Genomic DNA, 26,260 nt, shown 5'->3' with positions numbered 1-26,260 from the left:
TTAGTTCCTCAAAACAACTAAATATACTATCCACATAAAACGGACTCTTAGGCCCAGATTCTCTAAAAGTGCGTCCCGATTTTAGGCAGCTGTAGGCGTCCTACAGCTGTCTAATCAGCCAATCGGGATGCATGTTTTTTTTAAAAAAATGCTCCCCAGGCAGGCCGCCTATATTGAAGGCGAGGTCCGCAAGACACCTAGGCCCTGATTCTGTATAGGACGCCCGATCGAGGCGTCCTATTCAGAATCGGCCTAAACTAAACCATGATTCTGTAACCGGCGTCCATGTTACAGACGCGGGTTAGAGAATCGGGTTAGATTAGACACGGCCCGCTACACTTATCGCGGCAAGGGATCTCTCTGCCGCTATAAGTATAGCGGGCCGTGGCCCCCTGACCGATCACTGGCAGGAGGGTGCCCAAACCCTCCTGCCCGAAGACGCACCCCCCTCCCCGACACTACTGATCGCCCCCCCCCCCCGACATTACCGATCTCCCCCCCGACAATATCGGTCGCTGGCAGGAGGGTGCCCAATCCCTCCTGCCCGAAGACGCACCCCCCACGGCGCTAACAACCCCCACTCCACCAAACCTGTTCTTACAGATGGGTCTTGCACGTCGAGCAAGCAGGCACGCCTCGTCGAAATGAGGCGGGCCCGCCCCTTCCCGGCCCATCCCGCCGAAGCCTAAGGCCTGATTGGCCCAGGCTCTAGAAGCTTGGACCAATCAGGCCTTAGGAATAGCGGGTCCGCCCATCCCTACTAAGTCTAAGGTCTGATTGGCCAATCAGGCCTTAGATTAAGTGGGGATGGGCGGACCCGTTATGCCTAAGGCCTGATTGGTCCAGGCTTCTAGAGCCTGGGCCAATCAGGCCTTAGGCTTCGGCGGGATGGGCCGGGACCGCCTCATTTCGACGAGGCGTGCCTGCTTGCTCGACGTGCAAGACCCATCTGTAAGAACAGGTTTGGTGGAGTGGGGGTTGTTAGCGCCGGGGGGGGGGGGTGCATCTTTGGGCAGGAGGAATTGGGCACCCTCCTGCCAGCGACCGATATTGTCGGGGGGGGGGGATCGGTAATGTCGGGGGGGGGGCGGTCGGTAGTGTCGGGGGGGGGCGGTCGGTAATGTCGGGGGGGGTGCGTCTTCGGGCAGGAGGGTTTGGGCACCCTCCTGTCAGTGATCGGTCAGGGGCCACGGCCCGCTATACTTATAGCGGCAGAGAGATCCCTTGCCGCGATAAGTATAGCGGCCGCGTTTACTTACAATGTAGACCAGCATTTTGCTGGCCTACATTTTTAAGCTTCTCATCTACTAGGGAGATGCGTAGGGCCGCCTAGGTTCAGCCTAAGGCCCGCCTAAGGCCCTTAGACGAGCTTAGGCATCTTGCGGGTCTCCCTAGGCTCCCGGAGGCGCCTTCAGGCCTGCCTGGGGAGCATTTTTTTTTTTTAAAACGTGCATCCCGATTGGCTAATTAGACAGCTGTAGGACGCCTACAGCTGCCTAAAATCGGGACGCACTTTTAGAGAATCTGGGCCTTAATGTGAAGTTCACAGCAGTGCTCCCAAGGGTGCCCACTGTTCTGTTGGCATGTTGGTGTGGCATGTTCATTAAAAATGCTGACACCTCCTATGTGCAAATGGCTTGTTTTGGATGGGTTTTTGGGGTTTTTTTTCGATAATGGCAAAAAAAAGTTAAGAGGTCTAGCTGGGCAATTTTTGAAAAAAAAAGATAGATGTGGGTTTGAAAATGGAGATTTTCTTCGCTCAATTTTTTGATGTTTTTCTCAAAATGTCCAAAATTGGACTTAGAGGTCCTATTGAAAATATCCCTCTGTTTCAACATTTATGCTCCCATAGCCAATTCACAATCCTTTTTTGAGAGGCTTGCACAGCAAGTACAAGACCGTACTTCACTTTGGCCGATTGTTGGGGATGATTTTAATCTACTATCTGATTTTCCTTGAAAAGCAATTATGTCTACACTATTCTACTCCTAAAAGTTTGTATAAATGGTAATCGATGATTACATCACTAGGCCTGGTGGACTCATGGCATATTCAACATCCCAAGGATAAAGATTTCACATTTTACTCTCTTCCACATAACACATACTCAAAGTTGAATTATTTATTCGTTACGGAATCAATCTTTCTATTTCTGCAAACAACAAATACATAACCCATAATACTGTCAGTTCATGCGGCTCTCTCTCTCTCTTTGGAGGCAACTTCTTCTCAGCCTACTTATAGACAATGGAGATTTAATACTAGTTTGCTGGCCTAAGAGGAATTTCTTGGTTATCTTAAGTCTGAGTGTCAAACATATTTCCAGTGCAACTCAAGGTCCAACACCTCTCTTATAGATTGGTGGGATGCCTTCAAGGCTTTTATCCATGAGATCGTTCAATCATATGTTAAAGGCCAGTGGAAAAAATGACAGGAGGAGCTCAACTCTCTGGAATATCAAATTAAAACTCTTGAGCAACATCTGATTTGCACTAAGAATCAAACTTTTCATTTTTATCTGCATAAACTAAAATGTAACCATAAAAAATTGACCACTGAGAGGGCAGGTCAAACTATATTTGTCACTTGGGTGCATTACTATGAGACTGCTAAGAAAAAGGGACATGCATTGGTGCAATATATAAAGATTAAATTAGATTGGCAAATTATTCCACTCCTTATATCACTGAGTGCAGTATTCAAGTCATATTAAAATGTTTCTATGATTACTACACTCAGTTGTATACCTCTCAAGAGCAAATAGATGAACAGACTCTCACTCATTTTTTTGGACTGTCTCAACCACCCAAGTGTTGTCTCTTATCCACTGAATTGAAGGAGAGCATTTCAGACTCAGATTTGGGAAGTCCTCCAATCTAGAGAATGACACGAGGACAAATTTTTCCCCGCCAGAACTCATTTTCCTGTCCTGTCCCCACGAGTTCTTTTCCTGTCCCTGCTCCATTCCTGCAATTTCTTTCCTCATCTGCACAAACCTCAAACGCTTTAAAATCATAAGTGTTTGAGGTTTGTGCAGTTAAGGCAAAGCTTATAGTAATGGGGCAGGCGCAGGGACAGCAACAAAACTCACAGGGACAGGATGGGGAAATTAAGATCCCCGTGTCATTCTCTACTCCAATCTCTTCCTTTAAGCAAAGTTCTGGGACTGGATTGACTTGCACTTGCAATTTTACCTAGCCTTGAAGCCTAATCTATATGCAGGATCCATTTCTGGAGCAGAGGTTGGAGGCTTCTTTGTGGAGGCTATCAAAGTGGTACATGAGAAGACTGCTAAAGATTGAAGTACTGTATGTGGCCAACTATCACCCAACTTTACTCATTAATGTAGATGTAAGATCTACTTGACCATCTTAGCTCTTTGGCTTAAGTTTAGTCAGCAAAGAGCAGTCGGGATTCATGCTGGGTAGAATGGCACTGGATAATGCTAGCTTATTTTGTCATTTTCTCTCAGTTGCTCAGGATTAAGAAGTCCCACAAAGAGTATAATCCTTTGGTGCAGAGAAGGTGTTTGTCAGTTTTGCATGGCTTTCCCACAAATCTGGCTTAGTGTGTTAATTTTACTATTATTTTATGAAAAGAATAGTCACCCTCAAAGCACATAAGGGATAAGCTTCCCAGAAAAATAAACGACAAAAATACAATCAAAGGGATGATATACAGCAGTCGGTCAAGCAAAGGGAGATGTGCAGGCAGACAAAACAGCTGAAAGGAGCTTCTACGAGATGCTCATACCAGCCCAGAAGCCTGGATGGACATCTCTAGCAGGGAAAGGCTAGCTCAGATTTTTGCAAGTAACATAGTAAATGACAGCAGATAAAAGACCTGAACAGCTCATCCAGTTACACACATTATAAATTCATAATTAAATTAAATTGTCTTTTATCTTTGATATTTCTGGACCATAGACTGTAGAAGATCACTCGGTACTGTCCTTAGGTTCCAACTATTAGAACTCCTTAGGTTCCAACTACTAGAACTCCGGCCTATCCAAACCATCTCATAATCTTAGTCCTGCCAGGACAGTTATATGAATGCCCTGCTCAAATTACTGGCGTCTTGTCACCCAAGCCAGACTTCCTTCTTCCAGGAACCCTCCCTTGACCCCCCCCTCCCCCAGCAACGACTATTTGCAATCTAAGGCCTTGATTTGGCTTTGTTGGATGACTAGTGTTTGTTTCATTGCACTGCAAGGCAGTACTTGGGGACTCCTGCCAAGTCATACATGTGCCATAAGGCATTTTTGATAAATTGGTCAGCCTGAAGAGGGGAGGGGATCCACTTGCAAGACTTGATAACCTTGCTGGGGGTTAAAACTGGTCAGGATTTAGATCAGGCTTGTCCAAGTTCAAGTTTTATTTAAAATTTGATTTACACGCTTATCAAATATTTCTAAGCGAATACAATTCTAAAATGGGGGGGGGGGGGGGGGACAATAACATTCATGGACAAATTCACACAGACATACAAAACTGGACTGGTACGAAATGGGAGAGGGGAAGAACGGAACATATAGGGTAAGAACAACCAGGAGGGGGGAAAAAGCAAAAATAGAAGTGTGAAAAAAGGCTGCAAAGAGGCCAGGTTTTCAAGATATCCCTAATATATATTAGAAAGATTTGTATGCAGATCTCATGCATATTCATTACCAAAAAACAAACGCTAGGGCTTATTAAAACATTTCAATAGCTTTACATTAAATTTACTAAATATTATTCAAAAAAGCTATCTGTTTTCAATTAAATAATCATTTTATCATTAAAATTATTATCAATTTATTTTATACCATACTAACATATAAATCTCATCATTTACACATAATATATCAGCACCACAGAGCCACCCCAGTTCATCCACCCAATAAATTACACTATTAAAACTTCCAAGAGTGTTCACCCATACAACCAGGTGTAGCAGCACCATCAAATGATATCCTTGAATTGTCAAGTTCTTATCGATAATTCAAAGTCACTGTATTGCATGTATCCGATAAATATCAAAAGCAGATGGTATCCAATTCATTCAGAAAAATCACGCTCCAAAAGCAGATGGTATCCACTTCATCCAAGAAATCACGCTCGACACGATTTCGTGTTTCGCCACTAGGCGTCTTCAGGAGCTAGATCTGCTAGCAGCTCTGTTTCGTTCACCACACTTGTTATTCATTATAATACCGTATTTGCCGGCGTATAAGACGACTTTTTAGTACCTTAAAATCCTCCCCAAAGTCGGGGGTCGTCTTATACGCCGGGTACAGTTTACATGCCCTTACTTGCGGGGCTGGATGTACTCAGTCGCGCGGCTCTTCTTCTCCCTACCTTCTCTGCTTGCAGCACAGAGCCGAACGGAAGTCTTCCCGACGTCAGCGCTGACGTCGGAGGGGAGGGAGGGCTTAAACAAAGCTTAAACAAAGCCCTCCCTCCCTCCGACGTCAGCGCTGACGTCGGGAAGACTTCCGTTCGGCTCTGCTGCAGGCATGGCAGGTAAGGAGAGAGAGAGTACCAAGAGAGAGGGGCGGCCCGCCCCGCCCCGGTTGCAGCACAGCCGGCCAGGTCCCCTTACTTTTGTGGCACTTCCCCGACCGACCGATAACAGCCCGGGTCCGACAATCCTCCCTGCCCTGTAGCCGCGAATCTAAATTACCTTCTTACAGCAGCTGTAAGAAGGTAATTTAGATTCGCGGTTAAGGGCAGGGAAGTTTGTCGGACCCGGGCTGTTGTCGGTCGGTCGGGGAAGTGCCACAAAAGTAAGGGGACCTGGCTGGCTGTGCTGCACCCGGGGCGGTAGAGAAGGGGGGGGGGAAGGACTCTGAAAGCACTTGAAGACAGAGGAGGGAGAAGAACGCTGAAAGCACATGGGGGAATACAAAGGGGTGGAGAAGGAAGAAGGGGTCGTCTTATACGGCGAGTATAACACAAAACTCTATTTTTTAACTAAAAGTTGGGGGGGTCGTCTTATACGCCCAGTCGTCCTATACGCCGGCAAATACGGTAAATCTTATACAGCAGCATACGTGGTCACCGTTCAAACCAGGACCACACAACCAACTTCAGTTGTGTGGTCGTGGTTTGAACGGTGACCACGTATGCTGCTGTGTAAGATTTATTATAATGAATAACAAGTGTGGTGAACGAAACAGAGCTGCTAGCAGATCTAGCTCCTGAAGACGCCTAGTGGCGAAACACGAAATCGTGTCGATATCGTTTGATGGTACTACACCTGGTTGAATGGGTGAAAACTCTTGGAAGTTTTAATGGTGTAATTTATAGGGTGAATGAACTGGGGTGGCTCTGCGGTGGTGATATATTATGTGTAAATGATGAGATTTACATATGTTAGAATGGTATAAAATAAATTGACAACAATTTTAATGGTGAAAAATAATTAATTATTTAATTGAAAACAGATAGCTTTTTTGAATAATATTTATGCATATTCATTAGGGATATCCTGAACACCCGGTCTGCTCACAGCCCTTGAGGCATGAACTTGGACAAGCCTGCTTTAGATACTTCTGTTTTTCAATGTGCTCTGCTTACAATAATAAACAGGGAATGCACTGTTCAAGTTTCTCTACAGGAGGCTCTAGCAATTAGTGGATGCAGTCTAAGAGTCTATAAAGCAAACAAGGAATAAATACACAGAGATTTATAGATAACACACTTTTAAATAAACATTATGCAAAGTGCAGGACAAAGAACTGAAACATGTCTTCAGGAGGGAAATATGAGCCTGGTGGAGGGCCACCCTTACCTGCTTTTTCTTGTAGAAACCTTTCTTGTCACAGTTGGGAATATGCAAACCTCTCGGACTCAAGACGTTTGTGATCTTCAGATTTTTCAGTATGTTTTCCATTTCTCTACGGCAAGGACCCTGCCAAATCAAAAAGCAAGACAGTTTAAAAAAAAAGGTGATAATCCCGGTATAGTCGTTTGTGTGTGAGATAAGCGGAATCCCTCTGCTTCCTTAAGCCATCGCTGCAACACCAACCCATGTTTTTTAGCCAGTTCAGAAAGCAATGTACTGTTGCCTACAATTTCAGAAAATGGGCAAGACCATGCGTGCCTTGAGGCAAGTAATATTCTGGTTTTCTGTAATGAATAATAGGCATGAACAGGCAGTGGCCTAAGGTACCAGCTTTGGGGGAGGGATGGAAGAACAGCAAAGAGGATCTAAACTCAGTCAAAACAAAACAACAGATACTGTCAGCCACACAAACTCAAAGAACCATCAATGTGTTATTTTTATATGCAGGACAGCCGAGATATTTTCAGCTAGACCATTTACCTAGTACGGGGGTCGGCAACCCGCGGCTCCAGAGCCGCATGCGGCTCTTTTCCACCTTTGCCGTGGCTCCGGTAGTGTGTCACGCAGGCATGCAACTTACAAGTCCGGCGTCACGGCGGGAAATAGCCATGCTGAGCAGTGAGCTCAGCACTACACAGATGAAAGTCTTGCTTGCTGATTGGTCCGGCGGCCGTGCCGCCGGACCAATCAGCAAGCAAGGCTTTCATCTGTGTAGTGCTGAGCTCACTGCTCAGCATGGCTATTTCCCACCGCGACGCCGGACTTGTAAGATGCACGCCTGAAAAAGAAATCATCCTGGCCGGGGTCGGTGTCATGCTCCGGAGATCTACAGCCTTCCTATCTCCCTCTCCCTTCTACCTGCTTCCGGCCACATCCCCTGCTCCGCGGCTCTCTTCGGCAACTCAGCAGCAGCGATCGACACAAGCTTCTGACGTCGGGGCCTACCCTCTGCGAGTCCCGCTTGTTTCAACTTCCTTTTTCCACAAAGGCGGGACTCGTAGAGGGAAGGCCTCGATGTCGGCAGCTTGTCTTGATCACTGCTGCTGACGAGTTGCTGAAGAGAGCCACGGAGCAGGGGGGGTGTTGCCAGGTGCAGGTAGAAGGGAGAGGGCCAGATGCAGGACTCGTGGGTGAGGGAGGAGAAGAGAGAGAGAAAGAGAGAGGGGAGGGAAACAAAAGGAAATATTTCATACTGGGCTGGGCCGGAGTGGAGGGAGGGTGGAAAGATTCTAGCTACAGGGTGCAGTAACAAAGGAAAAGGGGGGGAAAGCTGAAAATGGAGATAGTGACACAAAGAAGAGAAAGGGTAAGCAGGACCTACTGAATAAGGATAGAGATACAGAGGGGACATGAAGAGGAGGTGAAATAGAGACATAGAAGTAATGCTGAAAAAGTGGGGGGGGGGGATAAAGACATTGAAAGGGCAAATGGTGAACATGGGGTAAAGACAAGGATAGAGACAAATGAAGATTCTGAAAAAGTGGTGAGATAGGGATATAGGTGAGATGGACACAAAGAAGGGTGATGCTGGAAAATAGGTGGAATGGTAATTCTGACAGACACAGAAGGGAAATGCTGGATCAAGGAGAGATGGGGCTCAGGCTGGATGGAATGAGGAGAAATGCCTTGTTGGCCCAGAACTTCCTCTCCTACGTCAGAATTGATGTCAGGGAGCAGAATGCTGGTCAGCAGCGCAACACTTCTGCAGGGAAAGCTTGGGACGGCGGTGGCTTGGGGGCTGTTCCCCGATTGCGGAGCAGCAAACCGAGTGGCTTGGGGGAGGGCACGGACACAGAAAGAAGGGGGAACAGGGAGACAGAAAGAAAAAGTTGGGGGAGAGAATGAGATCTGGAGGAGAGGAAACATACAGGAGGCTGAAAGAAAGGAAGAAAGATTGGATGCACAGTCAGAAGAAGAAAGTGCAACCAGAGACTCATGAAATCACCAAATAGCAAAGGTAGGAAAAATGATTTTATTTTCAATTTAGTGATCCTGTATATAGCATTAAGATAAGAAACAATATATACAGTGTTAGATTTGTTTTATAATGGTTTTGCGGCTCCAAGTTTTTTTTTCTTTTCGAAAACGGGTCCAAGTGGCTCTTTATGTCTTAAAGGTTGCAGACCCCTGACCTAGTAGAAGACTTTTAGAACGTGCCCTGATTTGTATAAGTATGATACACATTCAGACTAGAGAGTTGCGCGGGGACAGAAATCCCACCCATCCCCGCCCATTCCTGCCAGGATCTTCTCTGTCCCCACCCGTCCCCGCAAGGAATTACCTCCATCCCCGCCCGTCCCCATAAAAAGCAGCAATTAATTCTGACAGGATCAATTCCACAGTTTATTTTGTGTTTGCGCTGCTGTTTTCCTTTTGGAATCTCTTTGGTGGAACCCTTTTTTTGTTTTCTGTTCATGTAATTAACTTTTACTAAGGCTGACGTGTCCTTTATATTATATGGACGAACCCTGCTTCCAAAGCCTTCCATCCCTGTGGGAGTCCCGTTGGCTAGAGGGGGGTCCCCGTGGGAGTCCCGTGGGTTAGGGGGGATTCCCACGATCCCCGTTCCCGTGCAGACCTCTAATTCAGACACAGGCCCAAATTCTCTAAAGTGTGCCGTAATTTAGGCTGCAGTAGGCACCCTAACACCACCTAACTTGTTTTAATTGGTGATAAATGGCGTGGTAATTGATTGTGTCATTTAAAAACAACTAAAATCTGATTTTAAAAAAAGGTAGGCGCTTGCAAGCACCTACAAACAATGACATCCACAGAGGCACCTACCGGCACCTGTGTCTAAAGTAGGCCTTGAGTCTCTAAACCAGGGATGTCAAATGTCGGTCCTCAAGGGCCACAATCCAGTCAGGTTTTCCCCAATGAATATGAATGAGATCTATTTGCATGCACTGCTTTCATTGTATGATAACAGATCTCATTGGGGAAATCCTGAAAACCCGACTGGATTGCGGCCCCCATGAACAGATATTTGACACCCCTGCTCTGTCACATGATTGACACACAATCAGTGCCACTTTTCTAAGCGGCCGCTGCTAATGGTTCCGTTTAGAGAATCCGGCCTACAAGAGTTTAATATTTAAAGCCATGATCAGGTGGAAAAGTTCATATTTTTCCTGATGTATCAAAAGTAACACAGATATTAATATTAATTATGTTTTCTTTCAACAGATCAGCTGGAAAGGCTGTTTCCAGCAAACAATCTAGTCCACAGTGGTTAGAGCTACAGCCTCAGCTCCCTGAGGTTGTGGGTTCAAATCCCACACTGCTCCTTGTGACCTTGGGCAAGTTACTTAGCATTTAGCGCCCGCTAAATCAGCGCACCTTAATAAAAGAGCCCCCTAATCCCACATTGGCCCAGGTACATTAGATAGAATGGGATCCCACTGGGACAGATAAGGAAAAAATGCTTGAGTGCCTGAATGTAAACCACTTAGGCTATGTGGTATAAAAAAAAACTAAAAATAAATATAAATAAAATAAGACCTAATTCATGCATAGCCTGGTTACGTTTAAGGCTATCTAATATAAACCCTACATAAGATAACCTCATTTATTTTCCCTATCTAATAACAGGTTTAATATATCCTCTCTCTCTCTCTCTTGATGTGGACTAGATTGTTTGAGTGTTTGATGTACTTTCTCATTTAAAAATGTAATAATAAAATAAGCATGATGTATTAGTAGTGGGACAGATTAGGGCCTGAAGTTAATGGGGAGGGGAGGGTTAAAGGCTGATGACTTGCCTAGAACACCCAGTACTTTTCTACCAGCCCTGGAAGCTTCTCCTCTGCTTTCCTGCTGGGTCACCTCTTTCCTCTCAGTCACTGTCATTCACTCTGCTCACTCTGGAGACCTTACACTGCCCAGTTATCTACTCTAGAAGCCATAGCAATGGAAAGGTCACCAGCTGGCAACATCGAAGGTGAAAAAAAAAAAAAAAGTGGAAAGTTTTCGTAGCTAACAACCCTCCTCCTCTTTCCCTGCAGCCCCCCTCTCCCCTACGGAAGCTGTCAGAGACTGGATATCAGACTTAGCAGCTGGACTTTAGTTTCTAAGCCACAGGTGGCCAGAAACTTGTTCCTGAAGTATTAACCTGTAAAGTACTCTGGGATCAGGTTTGGATGAAGAATAATCCCAAATGATTGCTGTCATTATTATCTGGCGAGGAAATCTGGAACACGCCCAACATGCAACAATGAGCCAAACATGAGGCATACTGTCTTCAGCTGGTCTGCACACATCAGTCTCGCCTTTAAATTATCCTACACACTACATGCTGAAAGACGAAGGGGTGTGATCAATGTCACAGGCTTTTGAGCTAATGCCCCTCTCAGTTTTATGGCTGGTGTCACAAAAAGTTTGCCCTTGGGAAAATCGAGTCTTGTAGCTTTTTTGACTGAAATTCTACCTTCTATACAGTGAGCAAATGATCCCATGTATCAAGCAAAGCCAGCATGACTGCTTCAACCCCAGTGGGGAACCCAGCAGCACATGAAGTCCAACTTAATCTCTTCATTGCAAGGTAAGGAAACCAAGCTGCCTCCCAGACTGTGTGTAAAGGGCAGTGTGTCACTAACTGTGTGCCGTGGCAAGATTCAGGGTGTGCCACGAGACGTCGGTGAGGAGACGAGATGCCGGCACCAGCTGACTACCTACAGGATGTGCCTCTCGCAATGAAAGGCAGATCTTGTGGGCGGTCAGCCAGCACCGGCACCTCTCCTCCCGACTGGAGGGCCTAAGTGCATGCACGGACGTCGACATGACGACGTCACACCTGTGCGTGATGTCATGACGTCGACGTCCACAGGCCCTCCAGTCGTGGCCCCGAGTTGAGTGTGCCACAGCCTGAAAAAGTTTGCAAGACACTGGTGTAGAAAGTCAACTACCATGTGGATTTTTAATTGAGCTCGATTATGGGCAATAGGTCTTGCTCCCTCTGAAAAAAAATACTACCTATTTCATTTGATTAAAAAAAATAATAATAATAAGTTTGGAAGCATCAGTGGGTTTGTTGTTGAGGGGGGCATTCTAGATATGCTCTTAAAACCATGAGCAAGCAGCAGTGTTCACACAATACAGCTTGAGGTTTATCAACACACAAACCAGCCCAGCAAAGAATAGTAGGCTTAAGTTTAGAGAGACATTCAGGTGTGGGTGAAATGTCGGTGTTACCTGGGCTCGGTCCAACCTAAGTTCAGCCTGGCACATTTCTCATAGGCGTGTACACCTTACTGCTCTAGTGCCAGCCAATGTTCTGTTGGCGGTTAAAGCAGTCATTTGGAAATCAAATTCACCCTTTTTGGAATTAACAGGTTGCAGAAGCTCCACCCACACAGTCACACCCACTGTTATGAAGATAAATCTCTATGACTGTAGTGCTGGTTCTCAGTCCTCTAAGCAGGCCTCATGTTAATACTTATGTATCATAAATGCATAACAGGATGTACGAGGACTAACAATTAAGTTCGCAAACTCATCCTAGAAAAAGTGCTGAATATCACTATGGTCACCTTGAGAAGCTATGCTTAGTCCACCCTTCAAAGCAATTTTGGAACTCTTTTTCTGGAATGCTCATCAGAACTGTCATCATATTACACTTGATGTCCTGAATGTCATCAAAATGTCTTCCTTTCAATATTCCCTTTATCTTCAGGTAAAGAAAAAAGTCATTGGGAGTCAGATCAGGTGAGCAGGGAGGTTGTTCCAAAATAGTTATTTGTTTTCTGGCTAAAAACTCCCACACAGAAAATGCCGTGTGAGCTGGAACATTGTCATGATGCAAGAGCCATGAGTTGTTGGTGAAAAGTTCAGGTCGTTTTCGTCTAACTTTTTCATACAGTTTTTTCAGCACTTTCCAATAGTAAACTTGGTTAACTGTTCAATTGGTACAAATTTATAATGAACAATCCCCCTGATATCAAAAAAAGGTTAACAACATTGTTTTGACTCTTGATTTGGACAGGCAGAACTTTTTTGGTTGTGGAGAATTGGCTGATTTCCACTGTGCACTTTGACGTTTTGTTTCAGTGTCACATTAGTACACCCATACTTCATCACCAGTGAAAACAAAGCCCAAAACATCATCCTGCCTTTCCAAAAGGTCTTGGCAAACTTCGACTCTCCTTTGCTTTTGTTCATTGGTGAGCTCCTCCGGGACCATTTTTGCACACACCTTTCTCATGCCAAGATTTTCAGTTAAGATTTTCATGTTTCTCTATTGATGTTTACTTGGTCTGATATACTCCTCACAGTCAGCCGAAGATTCTGATGCACAATTCAACAAATTTTTGCAATGTTTTCATCAATTCTGCTCGTTACTGGCCACCCTGACCTTTCTTCATCAGTGACGCTTTCTCTCCTCTCAGAAAAAGTGTTTAATCCATTTTCTTCATAGCACTATCCCCATAAACTTGGACCAACAAGTCCCTGATTTCACTTCCACTCTTGTCAAGTTTAACAAGAAATTTAATGTTTGTTCATTGCTCTAATTCAAGCTCCAACATTCTTGCAAGGGCACACAAAAATAAGTAACAACAATAATGAATGCCACTCAGCAAGATATCACCACATGTCGACACAAACACAGCTGTGAGACACTGATATACCAACAATATTCATGAGATATCTGTACTGATATGATCCAACAGCAAGGTGATATGTGTACAGTTGATTCTCCCAAAAACCAGATCAGTTTGTAGCACTGGGAGACTCAAGATTGCTCACTGGAAGGGTATTTTATGCTAACAGAGGACTGACCAGCTTTTGGGAGGGGTGAGATTAAAGAAAAGGGAAGAGGGTTGAGAAAAGGGGCTAGGGGCTATTGTTTCATGGAATTATAGCCTTTCAGCAGATATATCAAGGAAAAATGTGATGCAATTGATATTTTAGTAATGGGTAATTGTAATTTAACTGCATGTTTGGTTTATTGTCCACCAAATGCTTTATTGGGCGACTGTTCAAAGATTTTAATTTTTTAAAATCTTTTTTTCAGGTAGATATGTCAAAATTGATGATTATGGGATATTTTAATTTACTAATATTGCCAGGGATTTCTTTTTCACAGGTGCCCATTGATGCCCATGTTTCTTTGCATGTAAGATAACTGATTGATTTGCCCACACATCAAGTGGGGCGTGTTTTAGATTTAGTATTTGGCCCAGGAAAGGTTGCTGTGTCGGCAAACGTGCAGGTTATTTCACAAGTGTGAACAGATCAGTGGGGTTTTTTAAAATATTGATTTGAACGATAAAGTAGTGACATATCAAGAGAGAAAAGTAATGAGGAAAGTGAGAACAAGTGTTATGCCTGGGAACCTTTGTTAAAGGGCATGGATGTCTCTTCTGCTGAGAAAGCAGATGATTATTGGCTAACAACCTTAAAACAGGATATGGATACCGAAGCACCAGAAAAGGAGATTTGTGGGTGAGCTATGAGTGTTGGAAGACTATGGTTTGGTACAGATCTGAAACAATTGCAACGTGAACTGAGCCAATGTGAGCAAGAATGGCAAAAAAATAATGGATTTAGATATTAAAGAATCATATTAATGAATAAAGTGATGGTTGTTAGAGAAAGAAATGAGTACTATAAAAGGAAATTGAATAATTCATTGAATAACCAAGGGAATTGTTTTCTATAGTGAAGAATTAAAACACAGGAAAAAAAGCAAGTCACCACCTTTATCTGTGTTTACAGCAGATGAATTTGGTGCATTTTTTAAGGCAAAGATTATGAATATCCTTGCCACTAGACAAGGAGGAAGAACTACAGCTGGATAATGTGTTAACTTGAGATAAGTTTGAAGTTGCAGATCAGAAACAAATTACTTTGATATTGCTTTGATCATCCAATTTACCATCCATCCAACTTTTTTCTCAGGGAGATATTTGTACATCTATTATGCTGAGGAGTATGTGGACCAGTGGTGTAGCAAGGGTGGGAGGCACCCAGGTTGAAGGTAATCCCTTGCCCTCTTCTCCCCACTCCCACCCCGTTGCGCGTGCCCCTTCCCTTATATCTCTTTAACTTCCCAACGCAAGCAGCATCTCCAACTTGCTGCTTGCGCCAGCCTCGTCTCTCCCTCTGACAGCACTTCCTGGTCCCGTATGCCGGAAGTGATGTCAGAGGGAGAACCGAGGCCGGCGCAAGCAGCAGGTTGGAGTCACTGCTTGTGGGTGGGGGAGGGGTGGGAAGGAGTGAGGGTGTGGAGAGGAAGGGTGTCTCCCCCCTCTCCCTTCATGTTCCAATCTGGGTCCCCCTGCAAGGACCTAGGGGGTTGCTATCTGGATTTGTGTCCTTTTTGACAACAGTTATATCGCAGATAACAAGTTTGGTAAATTTGATATTGAGACAAGGAATGTTCCCAAAGCCTTTGAAAGCTGTGACCTTTCAGCCAATAATTAAAGGTCTTAAATTAGGCTCTGATCAGATAACCAATTTTAGACCTATCTCTGCATTGCCAACCTTATTGAAAATAATTGATAAAAGTTGTATGTCATCAATTAGATGGGCATTTGCAGCAGTGTGATGTGCTAGATATGCATCAATATGCGTTCCGCAAGGCTCTTTGTACAGAGTCGTTGCTGATGGCTACAATAATAATAATAATAATAACTTTATTTTTGTATACCGCTATACCCACAATGGATGAGCTACATTGTAGATTTGATCAAGGCATCAAATATTTGATGGTGTTTCTTGACATTCTTCAAGTAGGTTTTTTGACTGTGGATTTCGAGGAACAGTTTGTCCGAATATAATGGGTGCCTTAGCACGCACTAAATCGGTTAGCACGCCTTAGTAAAAGGACCTCTAAGTCTTACTACACAAAATAGGTCGTGCTAAAATAGCACGAGTTAGTGGTAAAATAACACCTCTTAACAGAACCATGTAGACTTAACGATGTACCTCAGCTGAGTTCCGAAGCTAAGATGCTCAACCTTTTTCAAGATGGACCCCTTCCTCTATGAGGCTCCGTATGTCAAGGTGGTTTGTCTAGGACAGTTGACTCCAAACATGTTTTTCAACTGAGAACGTTCTCAATGCAGAGACAAGAGTTTAGCAGTCAGTCAACAGTACTGATGCAAGGCAACCTTCAGCCTTATTTTATCTTTTTGGCTCCTACGATCTCTCCCCTGAGATGTTGATATCGAAACTAAACAATCCAGATTATCCCAGTATCATCTCAGAATGACCCTATAAAAATGCACAACTGTACATCAGGCTTTTCAATATTAAAAATTGACCTGCACTTAATGAGGGCTATTTTCAAAAGCCACTGGCTATAGAAAAAGGGCTAGATGAAAACTGTCCAGCCTAGGGTTGCCAGATTTTCCTTTCGGAAAATCTGGATCCCCCCCCTAGCCATGCCCCCAGGCCTGCCTACTTATGCCCACCCTACCTTAATCTTGCCCCCCCCCCCCTCTTGGGCAGGAAGGAAGTCCGCGCATGCGTGGACTTCCCCCCTGCCTGACAAAGCTTTTCAAAACCCGGACAAAGTGCCGGGTTTTGAAAAGCTGTCCAGGGAAATCCGGACGTCTGATAACCCTAGTCCAGCCTCCCTGTGGGTTAAGTACACATAGATGGTTTTTTTGAGGTGGCATGGCTCTCTGAACCTATTCATTTGCTTTGATTGCAGTTGCTCGTTGCTGTCCCCCAGAAACTGTTGCCCTAGATGATTGGGTGGGAAATTTCATGGCGACACCAGAAAATATTTCTTCACTGAAAGGGTGGTTGACCTCTGGAATAATCTTCCACAACAGCAGTGTGCCAGATTTTAAGATAAGATGGGATTGGCATGTGGGATCTCTTCATGGAGGTAGTTAGGGAGTGGGCCATGGCCCTTTTCTGCCGTCATTTTCTATGTTTCTATTGACCTAGTCTGCCTAATGGTTAAGCCAGCCCAGCCAACAAAGTGTGACTATAACACTATGAACCTGGGCAAGTCTTACCTATTCTGCAGTTCCTCCTATCAGTGCCAGGGGCTGTGGTAAAAATGTACCAACTCCAACTTCAAAAAAAAAACAACTTATAACATACAGGGGTCCTTTTACTAAGGCGCGCTAATTGATTTAGCATGCTTTGATTAGTGTGTGCTAAATCGGTTAGCATGCCTTAAAAAAAGGACCCCATAGCATAGCAAATTTATTATCTATCTTTCTATCTATACACATACATATACATTTGTCTATCTATATACGTACACACACACATACATATATATTTGTCCTGGATCTAAAGTTATATTTATCATTAATTTAGATCCAGAACAAAAAATTTAAAGCCTAATATCAGTAGGAGTCATAGCTAGAGTCAGACATTAGAAAAACAGGAGTCGGAGTCAAAGGTTTGGTATACAATTTCCACAGCCCCGGTCAGTCTTATGATTTAAGGACGGGCCATCAATTGCAATGACATGAGAAATGTCAACAAGTCATTAACAACCAAAAACAAGCAAAGAAAAAAAAGTGGGGTTTTTTTTTTCCCAAAGCACCGACCATAGTGTGTGCTCTTCTGCAATTACCCCTGGATTCTATATATGGCGCTCAAAGCTGGGCGCAGATATAAGATGTGCACCCAACTAAACTGGCTAACAAGCTAATTAGTGACAATAATTTGGTTTAATTGGTACTAAATAGAACCAAATTTGAATCTGCATGAACAGCTTGCTATACGTTATTCTATAACAACGTGCACCCAAATCCTATAGCAAGGAACTCAAAAGGGGGAAAGGCCATGGGAGGCGCAAAGGCGGGTGAGAGACATGCCTAAAATTTACGTGCGGTGTTATAGAACAACAGGAATGTGCACCCAAACTGGATGCTGGGAATTATACCTAGTTTATTTATCTTGGCACCAGTTTTTGAGCATTACTTCTTGAATCTAGCTCTTAGGGCCTGATTCTATAAAAGTTAGGTGCACTTTATAGAAGCGTGCTTAGTGGCGCCTAAAGTGGGCTTAGGTGTTGGTAGGCATTACATTACATTAATGACTTCTATTCCGCCAGTACCTTGCAGTTCTAGGCGGATTACAAAAGAAGATAACTGGACATTTCCAGGAAAAATTACAATTTAGGGTGCTGTTTACATGATTGAGTCTTTGAAGGGAAAATTACAAGAGTGGTAGAGACTTTGAAGGGAAATTTACAAGAGAGGGGATGGACAAGGGGATGTGTTTTGATATCTAGATAAATTTTTTGAATAGCAGGGTTTTGATTTCTTTTCGAAATGATTTGAAGTTGGTCGTTGTTGTCAGCATGTTGGAGATGGGGTGGTCAAGTTTTGCTGCTTGCGTCACTAGTAGGTTGTCATACATCTTCTTATGCTGAGTACCTTTGAATGGGGGGTAGATAAATGGGGTCTGAGTTCTCCTTTGTCTGGTTATATTGTTCCAATTTAGGCGATTATTTAGATATGTGAGGGCAATGCCATTTATTACTTTGAATAATAGACATAATGGATAATATTCTATAATGGATGGGGTTTTGGCCTTTTCAAGCAGTAGAAATTTTGTTTTGTCCGAGTTCAGCTTCAATTTGTGGTCTATCATCCATTTTTTCCACTGCTTCTAGTGTTTTTTTCAGTTTTTCTGTTGAAGTGGGAGCTGGTGAGTCCAAGGGGAGGAGAATGGTGATGTCATCTGCATAGCTGAATGATGTTATGTCTAGGTTATCTAGAGTGGACCCAAGGGAGGATATAAAGAGGTTGAAGAGCATTGGCGACAGTGGTGACCCTTGTGGTACTCCACAGGGGTTAGACCAGGGGTCTGATTTAAGATCGTTTGTCTTTACTCTGTATGTTCTTGATTTAAGGAATCCTTGGAACCAGGTGTATACCCTGCCTGAGTTCCCTATGGCTTCTAGTGTCTGTAGTAGAATGGTGTGGTCTACCAAGTCAAATGCATCCCAACCTTAGGCGCACTCTATTTTTTTCATGGCCTAAATGAATGCACCTAAGTTCAAAACAGGAGCCTACATGAAAAACAAGCTAACAATCCACCCCTAACTATGCCTACTTTCTGGTAGGCGCTTTGGACTACCGAGTTAGGCACCTACCATCCAATTAAGTGCAATTAACATCAATTACGTGCCGAGTAAGCCTTTTAAATAATTAAGTTAAGCGCCTAGACTGGCTAGGTGCGCTGATTAGGCGTCATTTATAGAATCTGGGCCTTAGTGCATATATGCATACACTATTAGGAAAAACATGCACCCTCTTTCTAAACTGTGCACTATTGTAACAACATCGCTTCTGTAACGACACGGGCAAAAGAAACCTCGTAATAAAACAAAAAGTAAACAACACAGGAAATAACAGAAAATGAAAATTTCCAGGCTGCCCACCCCTATTCTGATCCACTCATGAATAAATATCAACAGCCCGTAATATCGTTTACTTATTAGCATATTGGCCCATATTCTATAAATGGTGCCGTAAAGTTAGACACCAGTAGGCGTCCTACCAGCGCTTAATGTAAGCGACAAAAGCAGTTTAAAAGCCTCCTTAAAATTGTTTAAAACAAAAAAAATATTGGTGAGTAGATCGTGTTCACCTAAGGTTGAAGCAGGCGCAGCTAATGTCGGAAATGATCTTAGGCGTCCTTAGGCGCTGCCATTAATTCAATTCATGTCAAATACAGGCGCAGGAAATGTAGGCCTCGAAATCCCTGGCCTACATTTCAAGCGCCTATGTTTGAGGTAGCCGCAATTCTACAAATGGTGCCATTGGGTGAATAAGACGCCACGAGCGGCCGTCTTTTAGGCAGCCGCCGATACCAGCACTGTTTGTAAAATCCGGCCCATAATGTCTGGTCTCTAGAATAAGCTCTGTTATTGTCTACTGTAACCTATTTGTTGTCATGAATGTTTACTTGTAACCCATTCTGAGCTTCTGGGAGAACGGGCTAGAAATCGAAATAAATAAATAAATAATGTGTACAGCGCTGCATTCATCTAGAAATGATCCATAGTTTCTAAATAGAAGCTTTCTTAAATTATTTTCTGCTGTAGAAATAAAGCATTCTGGCTAAAAAGTTTAAAGTATTTCATTAACCGTACCACAACAGGGTGCTTAGAACCAATGGGTGGAATTCAAAAGCACTTGGCAGATCATCAGCTCTCTTTTGGCTTTTCACAAAAGTCACATCCTTCTTCATTTTTCTTTTTTTTTAATAAAAAAAAATTTAATTTTTCCTCCTGTTACATCTTAGAAAATCTATCAGACTAGCTGGAGCATTTTTACTGATAAATCAACTGTGAGATTATATGACACTTTAAGGACTGCCCAAATTCATGGCTACATGCGGTCATCTGTCTACAAAGAGCATATATACGTCTATGCTGTAAGTTATAGACTCTTAAAAATATCGTAATTAAAATAAAAATGCTAGGTCTGACCCACCTGTGAGACTTCTGGTACAGTTCAGAGGAATACTGAATGCTACACTGCGGCACTTTTTTGGGAGGGAGGGTGGGGATAACTAGCTTTGCCTACAAAGAGCTGTAACACTAACTATAATATTCCTTATTTAAATCCCTTCCCCACAGGGCTGGCCCACAGGTCCTGGCCAGAGGAAGGCAGAACAGTAGTGACTTACATTTCAGAGAGTCCTTGCTCAGTCTAGAGCACTCAGCATTGATTCAGAGACACAGTTTTAACATGTGCTGTAGAAGGATTTGATAGAAGGCCAAAAACCACATACTGAGTTCCATAGTCTCAGGGTCATTTATATAATCTGCCTCTTGGAACACAGTCATATACCTTGGCACTGGAGGCATGACACCTCTTTTTCTCTACTGTTCTCTGTCTCTTACCTCTCTGTATGCAGGATAGCTAAATCAAAACTAGTGTTGACACCCTTCAGGAAATTGTTGTTTTTCAAGTAGGTCAAAATAAATAGACACAGCGGGCCTTCCTCTGCTCTTAAAACACTCCCTAGCTTTCAAACCCACATGCTGGAGGATATGGACAGTCTGATGAGCCTAAGGGGCTGCAATACTGCAACAGAGAATAGTCACCCTCTCTCACCCCTTTAATTTCTCAAATTACAAAACAAACCATCTGTAGGCTGTCTGCAAGGGAGGTACTTACATACTCAGTCTCCTGCTTAGATTCAGCAGAAAAATTCAGAGTATCTGGGTTTTGAGGGTCATTTTCCACTTTGTAGCGCTGAGTACTTTTGGTTTGTTCTTTCTGGATGATGTCAATCTTGTTGTGATTGAGACTGTGACTCGGTACTCTGTGGGTGCCAGAAGCGGCCTGGTTCTCTGAGCTGCTGGTGTTTCTGTCTTCTGAATTACTAGAGTTTCCTAAAGCAGGAAGAAAGATACAACAGAAATAACAAAAATGCACTATTAAGAATGTGGCAATTTGCTGTATTTTTAAAAGAAACCTCAAAACAACAGAGTCATTAGTTATTTTTTGGTTTAATAGGAATTCTGTTGATTTTAAAAGAGCTCATAGCTCCCCTCCCCCATATTGAAAATAAATGTCACTATTGCTGCTTGTTAATTAGGTGCACCCTTCTTTCTTTGGTTTAGCTTTTTAATTTTCACATTTCCTTTCCTAGAATTCAGCAAAATGGAGCTATAATACATGAAGCTGTCTCTCTCACAAGATGACTCGGCATATTCATTTCCTGAGTCTGAAGTTACAAGTTTCCCACCACAAGAGGGCAGGCGTGTACCCTGACGCATGAATTTTCTCAATTTGGATGCCTCCCAGAAATCTGTTAACAGCATTACCAAAATCCAGAACGGCCAAAGAATGCACACATTTACACCATATGCCGATCTAACAACATTAATGGTTATTCCTACGGAAGATCATAATTTCCTGAATGCTGTAGTCATCCCTTGCTTTTTTTTTTTTTTTTAACGGTATCAAGTCTTTTTCCAGAGTGTGGGATTAGGAAAGACAAAATAAAAGAATTCCTAATATGATGCCATTAAAACCCTACTTCGTGAAAGCTAGCTGCAAGGTTAGTATTTCCCACTGAAGTCCCCTCCCCCGAGCTGTTCATGCATGTTTAAGTGTTATGATTCTGATCGCTCTGATGCAATTTTCTGGAATCAAAACACAACACCTCCTGCTTATTAGTCTTGAGCTAGCGTTTAAAAATAAATGCTCTCTCTTCCTACCATAAAAGTAAACGAAATCTAGTGCACAGAAATATCGTGGCAACACAATGAATCAGCTGAAGATTTATATTTTTTTAAATCTGTCCTTAAAAAGCAAGCACATATACAGATTGGCCATTTACATAAAACATTTTCAACAACAGGTTTTATTTTCTCTATGCCACTTTGTAAAGCATGTACAGTACTTTATGCAAACAGATAAAACTGCAGCCTACAGCAGACGGTCTAAGCTGCACTTCACGGGCATTTCCATTAACATTGACATTTCCGCAACTTAACTGCCGTGTGAAACATTTTTACACCTCCACCAGTAAAAAAAAAAGTGGCATGTCACAGCTTTTCCTCGTTTCTACACATTCTTGAGAGCCAAAGACCAATTGCTTCCCACCGTTCCAAGCTGCAAGAAAAAATGTCCCATTACAATGCACTAGCAAGACTGGTTCAGATACTCTCAAAGGCAAAATGGCAGTACCTTGCTATTTACCTTACGGGGGGGGGGGGGGCTCCTTTACATTTTGAGAGTCCGGATTGCTACAGATACATTACACTTTATACCTACTGCGAGATATATATATACACACATACATATAACCACCGAGTAAAAACTTGAAATCGCATTTTCTGGCAGAAAGACCTGTGTCAGGAAGAATGACAGCTACTGGTTTGGGGGAGCGGACAGTTTGGTTAATTCGAGGGCTTCCTAACTCATATCTGGTAGAAATCTGTAAAAAAAAGTCTCCATGCAAATCCCTGCGCCCCTCACACTCCACAGACATTAGGGACAGCAGGAATGCTGCAAACTTTCTCTCCGAGAGAAAAAAAAAAAAAAATCTACTTATATATCTAGATTTCTCCCAAAGCCAATTTGCTAAGGATTTTGTGGCAGGACAAGACAAACGCACTCATTCTCTATCGGCCCCTGAAGAAAGCCAAGATTTTTCCCTTTTTTTTTTTTTTTTTTTAAGCTTTCTGTGTACAAAAGACTCTTCGAAAATTTCATCGGAATCTCTGGAACACAAGTTCATCTGTCGGTTTGGGAACCACAAAGGCTCCCTTCAGTCGCTTCCCTGCCCATCACAAACTTTAAGCCCCGTCAACTTTGCAACGGTCAGTCCCCCTGCGGCAGGCGCCTTCGCCCCGTGCTTTCAAGGCCACTGTGCCACCGCCGGCCCCTGGCAGGCTGGCGGCCGAACCTCTTAACACCTATGCCATTGTACTGCGGGCGACGCTCAAAGCGCAGAGTCAGTCACGTGCTCCTTTTTTTTTTTTTTAAAGGTATTTTGTTCTGCGGCAGCAGCAACTTTCCTATCTTCCTGAACTTTCATGGTAGGGGGGGGGGGGGGGGGGAGAGAATCAAACCTCCACAACGTAACTATACAAGATCCCAGGGCACTCTGCAACCCCTTGATGCAACATAAACCCATTTATGTACATTATCAAACCCATCCAGCCACAAAATAAGTTAGCAACCGCATGCGACAACTTCCATTCCAACAACTTTTTTTTTTTTTTTTTTAAGTGCTTGCTTTCTCCCTGCTGCAATGGCACAATACAAGCAGGGGAAACTGACTTTCTACTCTGTAGAGCGAAAAAAAAAAAAGAGCAAGATCATTTCTCGGGCACAGGCAAAGTAACCTAAAGGAAGGAGACAAAAGCGTCAGAGTACATGCCAAAGGACCCCCCCCCCCCCCTGCAGCGCCTTACCTGCAGCGACGTGAGGTCCTAGCTGGCGGCTCTCCGTGGTGTTGACGCAGACGCCCTTGCCCTCCAGCAGCGCCTGCAGGGGCCGCGTCTCGCCGGGACGCGGCAGACAGAGGAGCCCCGAGCCGCACCTCTCGGTGTACACGCCGCACGGGCTGGCCTCGCGCAGCGCGCACGTCAGGCAGCAGCCGCAGCCCGGCTCGCGCGCCAACTCCGCGCACTCGGCCGCCAGCGGCTTGCACTGCTCCAGCGCGCGCGAGTCGCACGGCTCGCAGCGCACCACCGGCCCCACGGACCCCGCCGCCAGCGCCAGGCGGCTGAGCAGCAGCAGCAGCGCGGCCGCCTCCTCCAGCGGAAGCCTGCACTGCATGCCAACCCGGGGAGACGGAGAGTGAGGCAGAGGGTTCCCCCGGAGGTGGACAGCCGCCAGATCCTAAACTCTTCTTCCTGCCTTTCTCTCTCCTTGCAAAAGCAATGTGGCTCGAGGCTTAGGGGGGGACCAATGTTTTATTGCCCCAGTGCCCTAATTGCAGCACCCCAGTTGCCAAGTCAGTCTCGTAAAGTCACTTTGCAAGGTAATGGGGGTGAGGGGAAAAATTTCCAAAATAGTAACTGGGAGTCAATAAATTACTCCCCCCAAAGTTTTTTTTTGTCTTTGATGGTAATGGGGAAATATAGAAAGGGATATATTAATCAAATAAAACAGATGCTTCTAAAAATAAAACTAAAAAAAGGAAAATAACTAGAGAGTTGCCTTTAGTTGGCTCCTATTCCTTCTAACCCCTGTAATTCTTTCCTCCATCTGTTCACTCATTCACTTCAAGTTCTGGCTATATACAGTGGCTGCCTAAGACACGCCCCGGACCATGGATTATAAACTACTCCTGTGCTGCAGGCGGACCGGAGCGACTTGGAAATTCAGGTTTCGGGTTAGGGGGGAGCCAGGAGGAAAGGGGAGTTCCTGCTTCTGATTTGCGTTCAAGTGCACTTCTAAGAACACCCATTTAAGAAAAGGTGGTGGAGTCATCCACATAATCATAATAAACGGATTGCATTATGCGACTTTTGTTTCAATCAAAAGTTTAGTCACGCTTTTGGGTTTGGGGAGTATCGGATTTTAAAGTGCAGATGCTTTAAAAATGCAGGGGGGGGCAAGTAGCGAGAGCTGGCGCTGTTTAGCCACACGAGCTTTGCAAATTCATTCTCCCCAGTTTATTTCAATGTTCTAAAGTAAACTGTGGCGTTGAAAACCCAGGAACCGTCTGCTCGTAGTGCATTGTCACCCATGCACGCTTTTCAAAGGATCAAGCAGCAGCTTTCCCTTTATTCATGGTTCACTTCCCTGGGCACTACAGAGCTGAAACCTGGAGCAGTACAGATAGTGGAAAATTTCCCCCCTCCCCCATCTTACCCTAGGCACAGGCCAGGGTACTGTTATGGGGCCAGGTCCAGTAAATCTCGGTTATGGGAGAGAAGGGACATTCAATAGAAAGACCTCTACGGGCCTTTCTTCGATACCAAATAGTTAACAACGCGCATAAAACCTAAGGATCGGATATTAGACACGTTTTAAGCCACGGTGCATCCTCATGGATTCTTATCGTTTTTCTGCACAATTTCTCCCCCCCCCCCCCCAGTCCGAGAATCCGAGCGAAAAAACTAAAGCTTAGGATCTTTCTTAATCATCGCAATCTGGTTCTTGTAAATTGCTTTAAAAACATTTTTCTTAACATTATTAAGACCGAAGCTTTTCGAGTTTCATGCACATTTCAGCGTTAGCTCCAATGGTGCCAGTGTGAGGGAGGGAGTGATGTCTTTACAAGGTACTTGTTTAAAGTTATTTTATGAAGAAAAAAAAAGTCCATTGTAGCGGGAGCTGATGAAAGAGCATGACTATTTACCAGATCTTTCGAAATACCACTTACGGACCAGATGTACTACACGCACAATAAGGAAAATTCCTCAGTACCTCTAGTCATACGTGCGAGAAGCCACAGAATTTCCTTGTACTCGGGTATCTGTAGCTACCAGGATTCCTTTTGCATCCGGGGATATATCAATTAATCAATAGAGGTCGCTAGTTGTCCAGTTTTGAAACGTTCATCGAGTTAGCTTGTCTGTGTCTATTTTACAAAGAGAGTATTGATCAGCTGCTCAGAACTGGGTGTATTTTGTCTGGTGACTATAGCAGGAAAGCTTTCTGTTACATTTAAAGGAACTTAAAGACTCTGGGATCTGAAAAAATCTTGAGATCAGTTTACACTAGCCTAAGACCCACAATTCTTAGCAGCTCAGAGATCACTTAAGACTCCCTCTTTATGTTCTGGTCAAAGAGCCCAGCATAGTGCTTCACCAATTCACAATTTCAGTCAGAGACCTTTTTCTATGCTTAGTACTGGTATGTTTCAGTTTTGAAACAAAAATTAGATACCCTTAGATTATAAACCACATTGAATGACTACACTACTAAGACTTACCCCCTCCTCCCCTTTTACAAAACTGCAAAAGCGGTTTTTAGCGCAGACCAGCGTGCTGAATGCTCTGCGCTACTCCTGACACTCAGAGTTCAGGAGCAGCGCA

At 43.9% G+C, this 26,260-nt stretch overlaps 1 protein-coding gene across 1 annotated transcript in view; it reads right to left on the bottom strand.

Moving 5' to 3' along the window:
- Positions 1–24,502, bottom strand: part of IGFBP3 (insulin like growth factor binding protein 3) — a 36,354-nt gene extending 11,852 nt beyond the window's left edge. The window contains exons 1-3 of the mRNA XM_033930378.1: positions 23,684–24,502; positions 20,931–21,148; positions 6,772–6,891 (exon numbers count right to left, since the gene is read on the bottom strand). Coding sequence (XP_033786269.1) covers positions 6,772–6,891; positions 20,931–21,148; positions 23,684–24,050 — 705 coding nt within the window. The 5' untranslated portion in view covers positions 24,051–24,502. The remainder of the gene's footprint in view (positions 1–6,771; positions 6,892–20,930; positions 21,149–23,683) is intronic.
- Positions 24,503–26,260: the final 1,758 nt, after the last annotated feature.

The sequence above is a fragment of the Geotrypetes seraphini genome, chromosome 2 (assembly GCF_902459505.1).
Source record: "Geotrypetes seraphini chromosome 2, aGeoSer1.1, whole genome shotgun sequence".
Taxonomy (NCBI): Eukaryota; Metazoa; Chordata; class Amphibia; order Gymnophiona; family Dermophiidae; genus Geotrypetes; species Geotrypetes seraphini.
The sequence above is the reverse complement of the archived record's forward strand: the minus strand, read 5'-3'. Positions and strand labels throughout refer to the sequence as shown.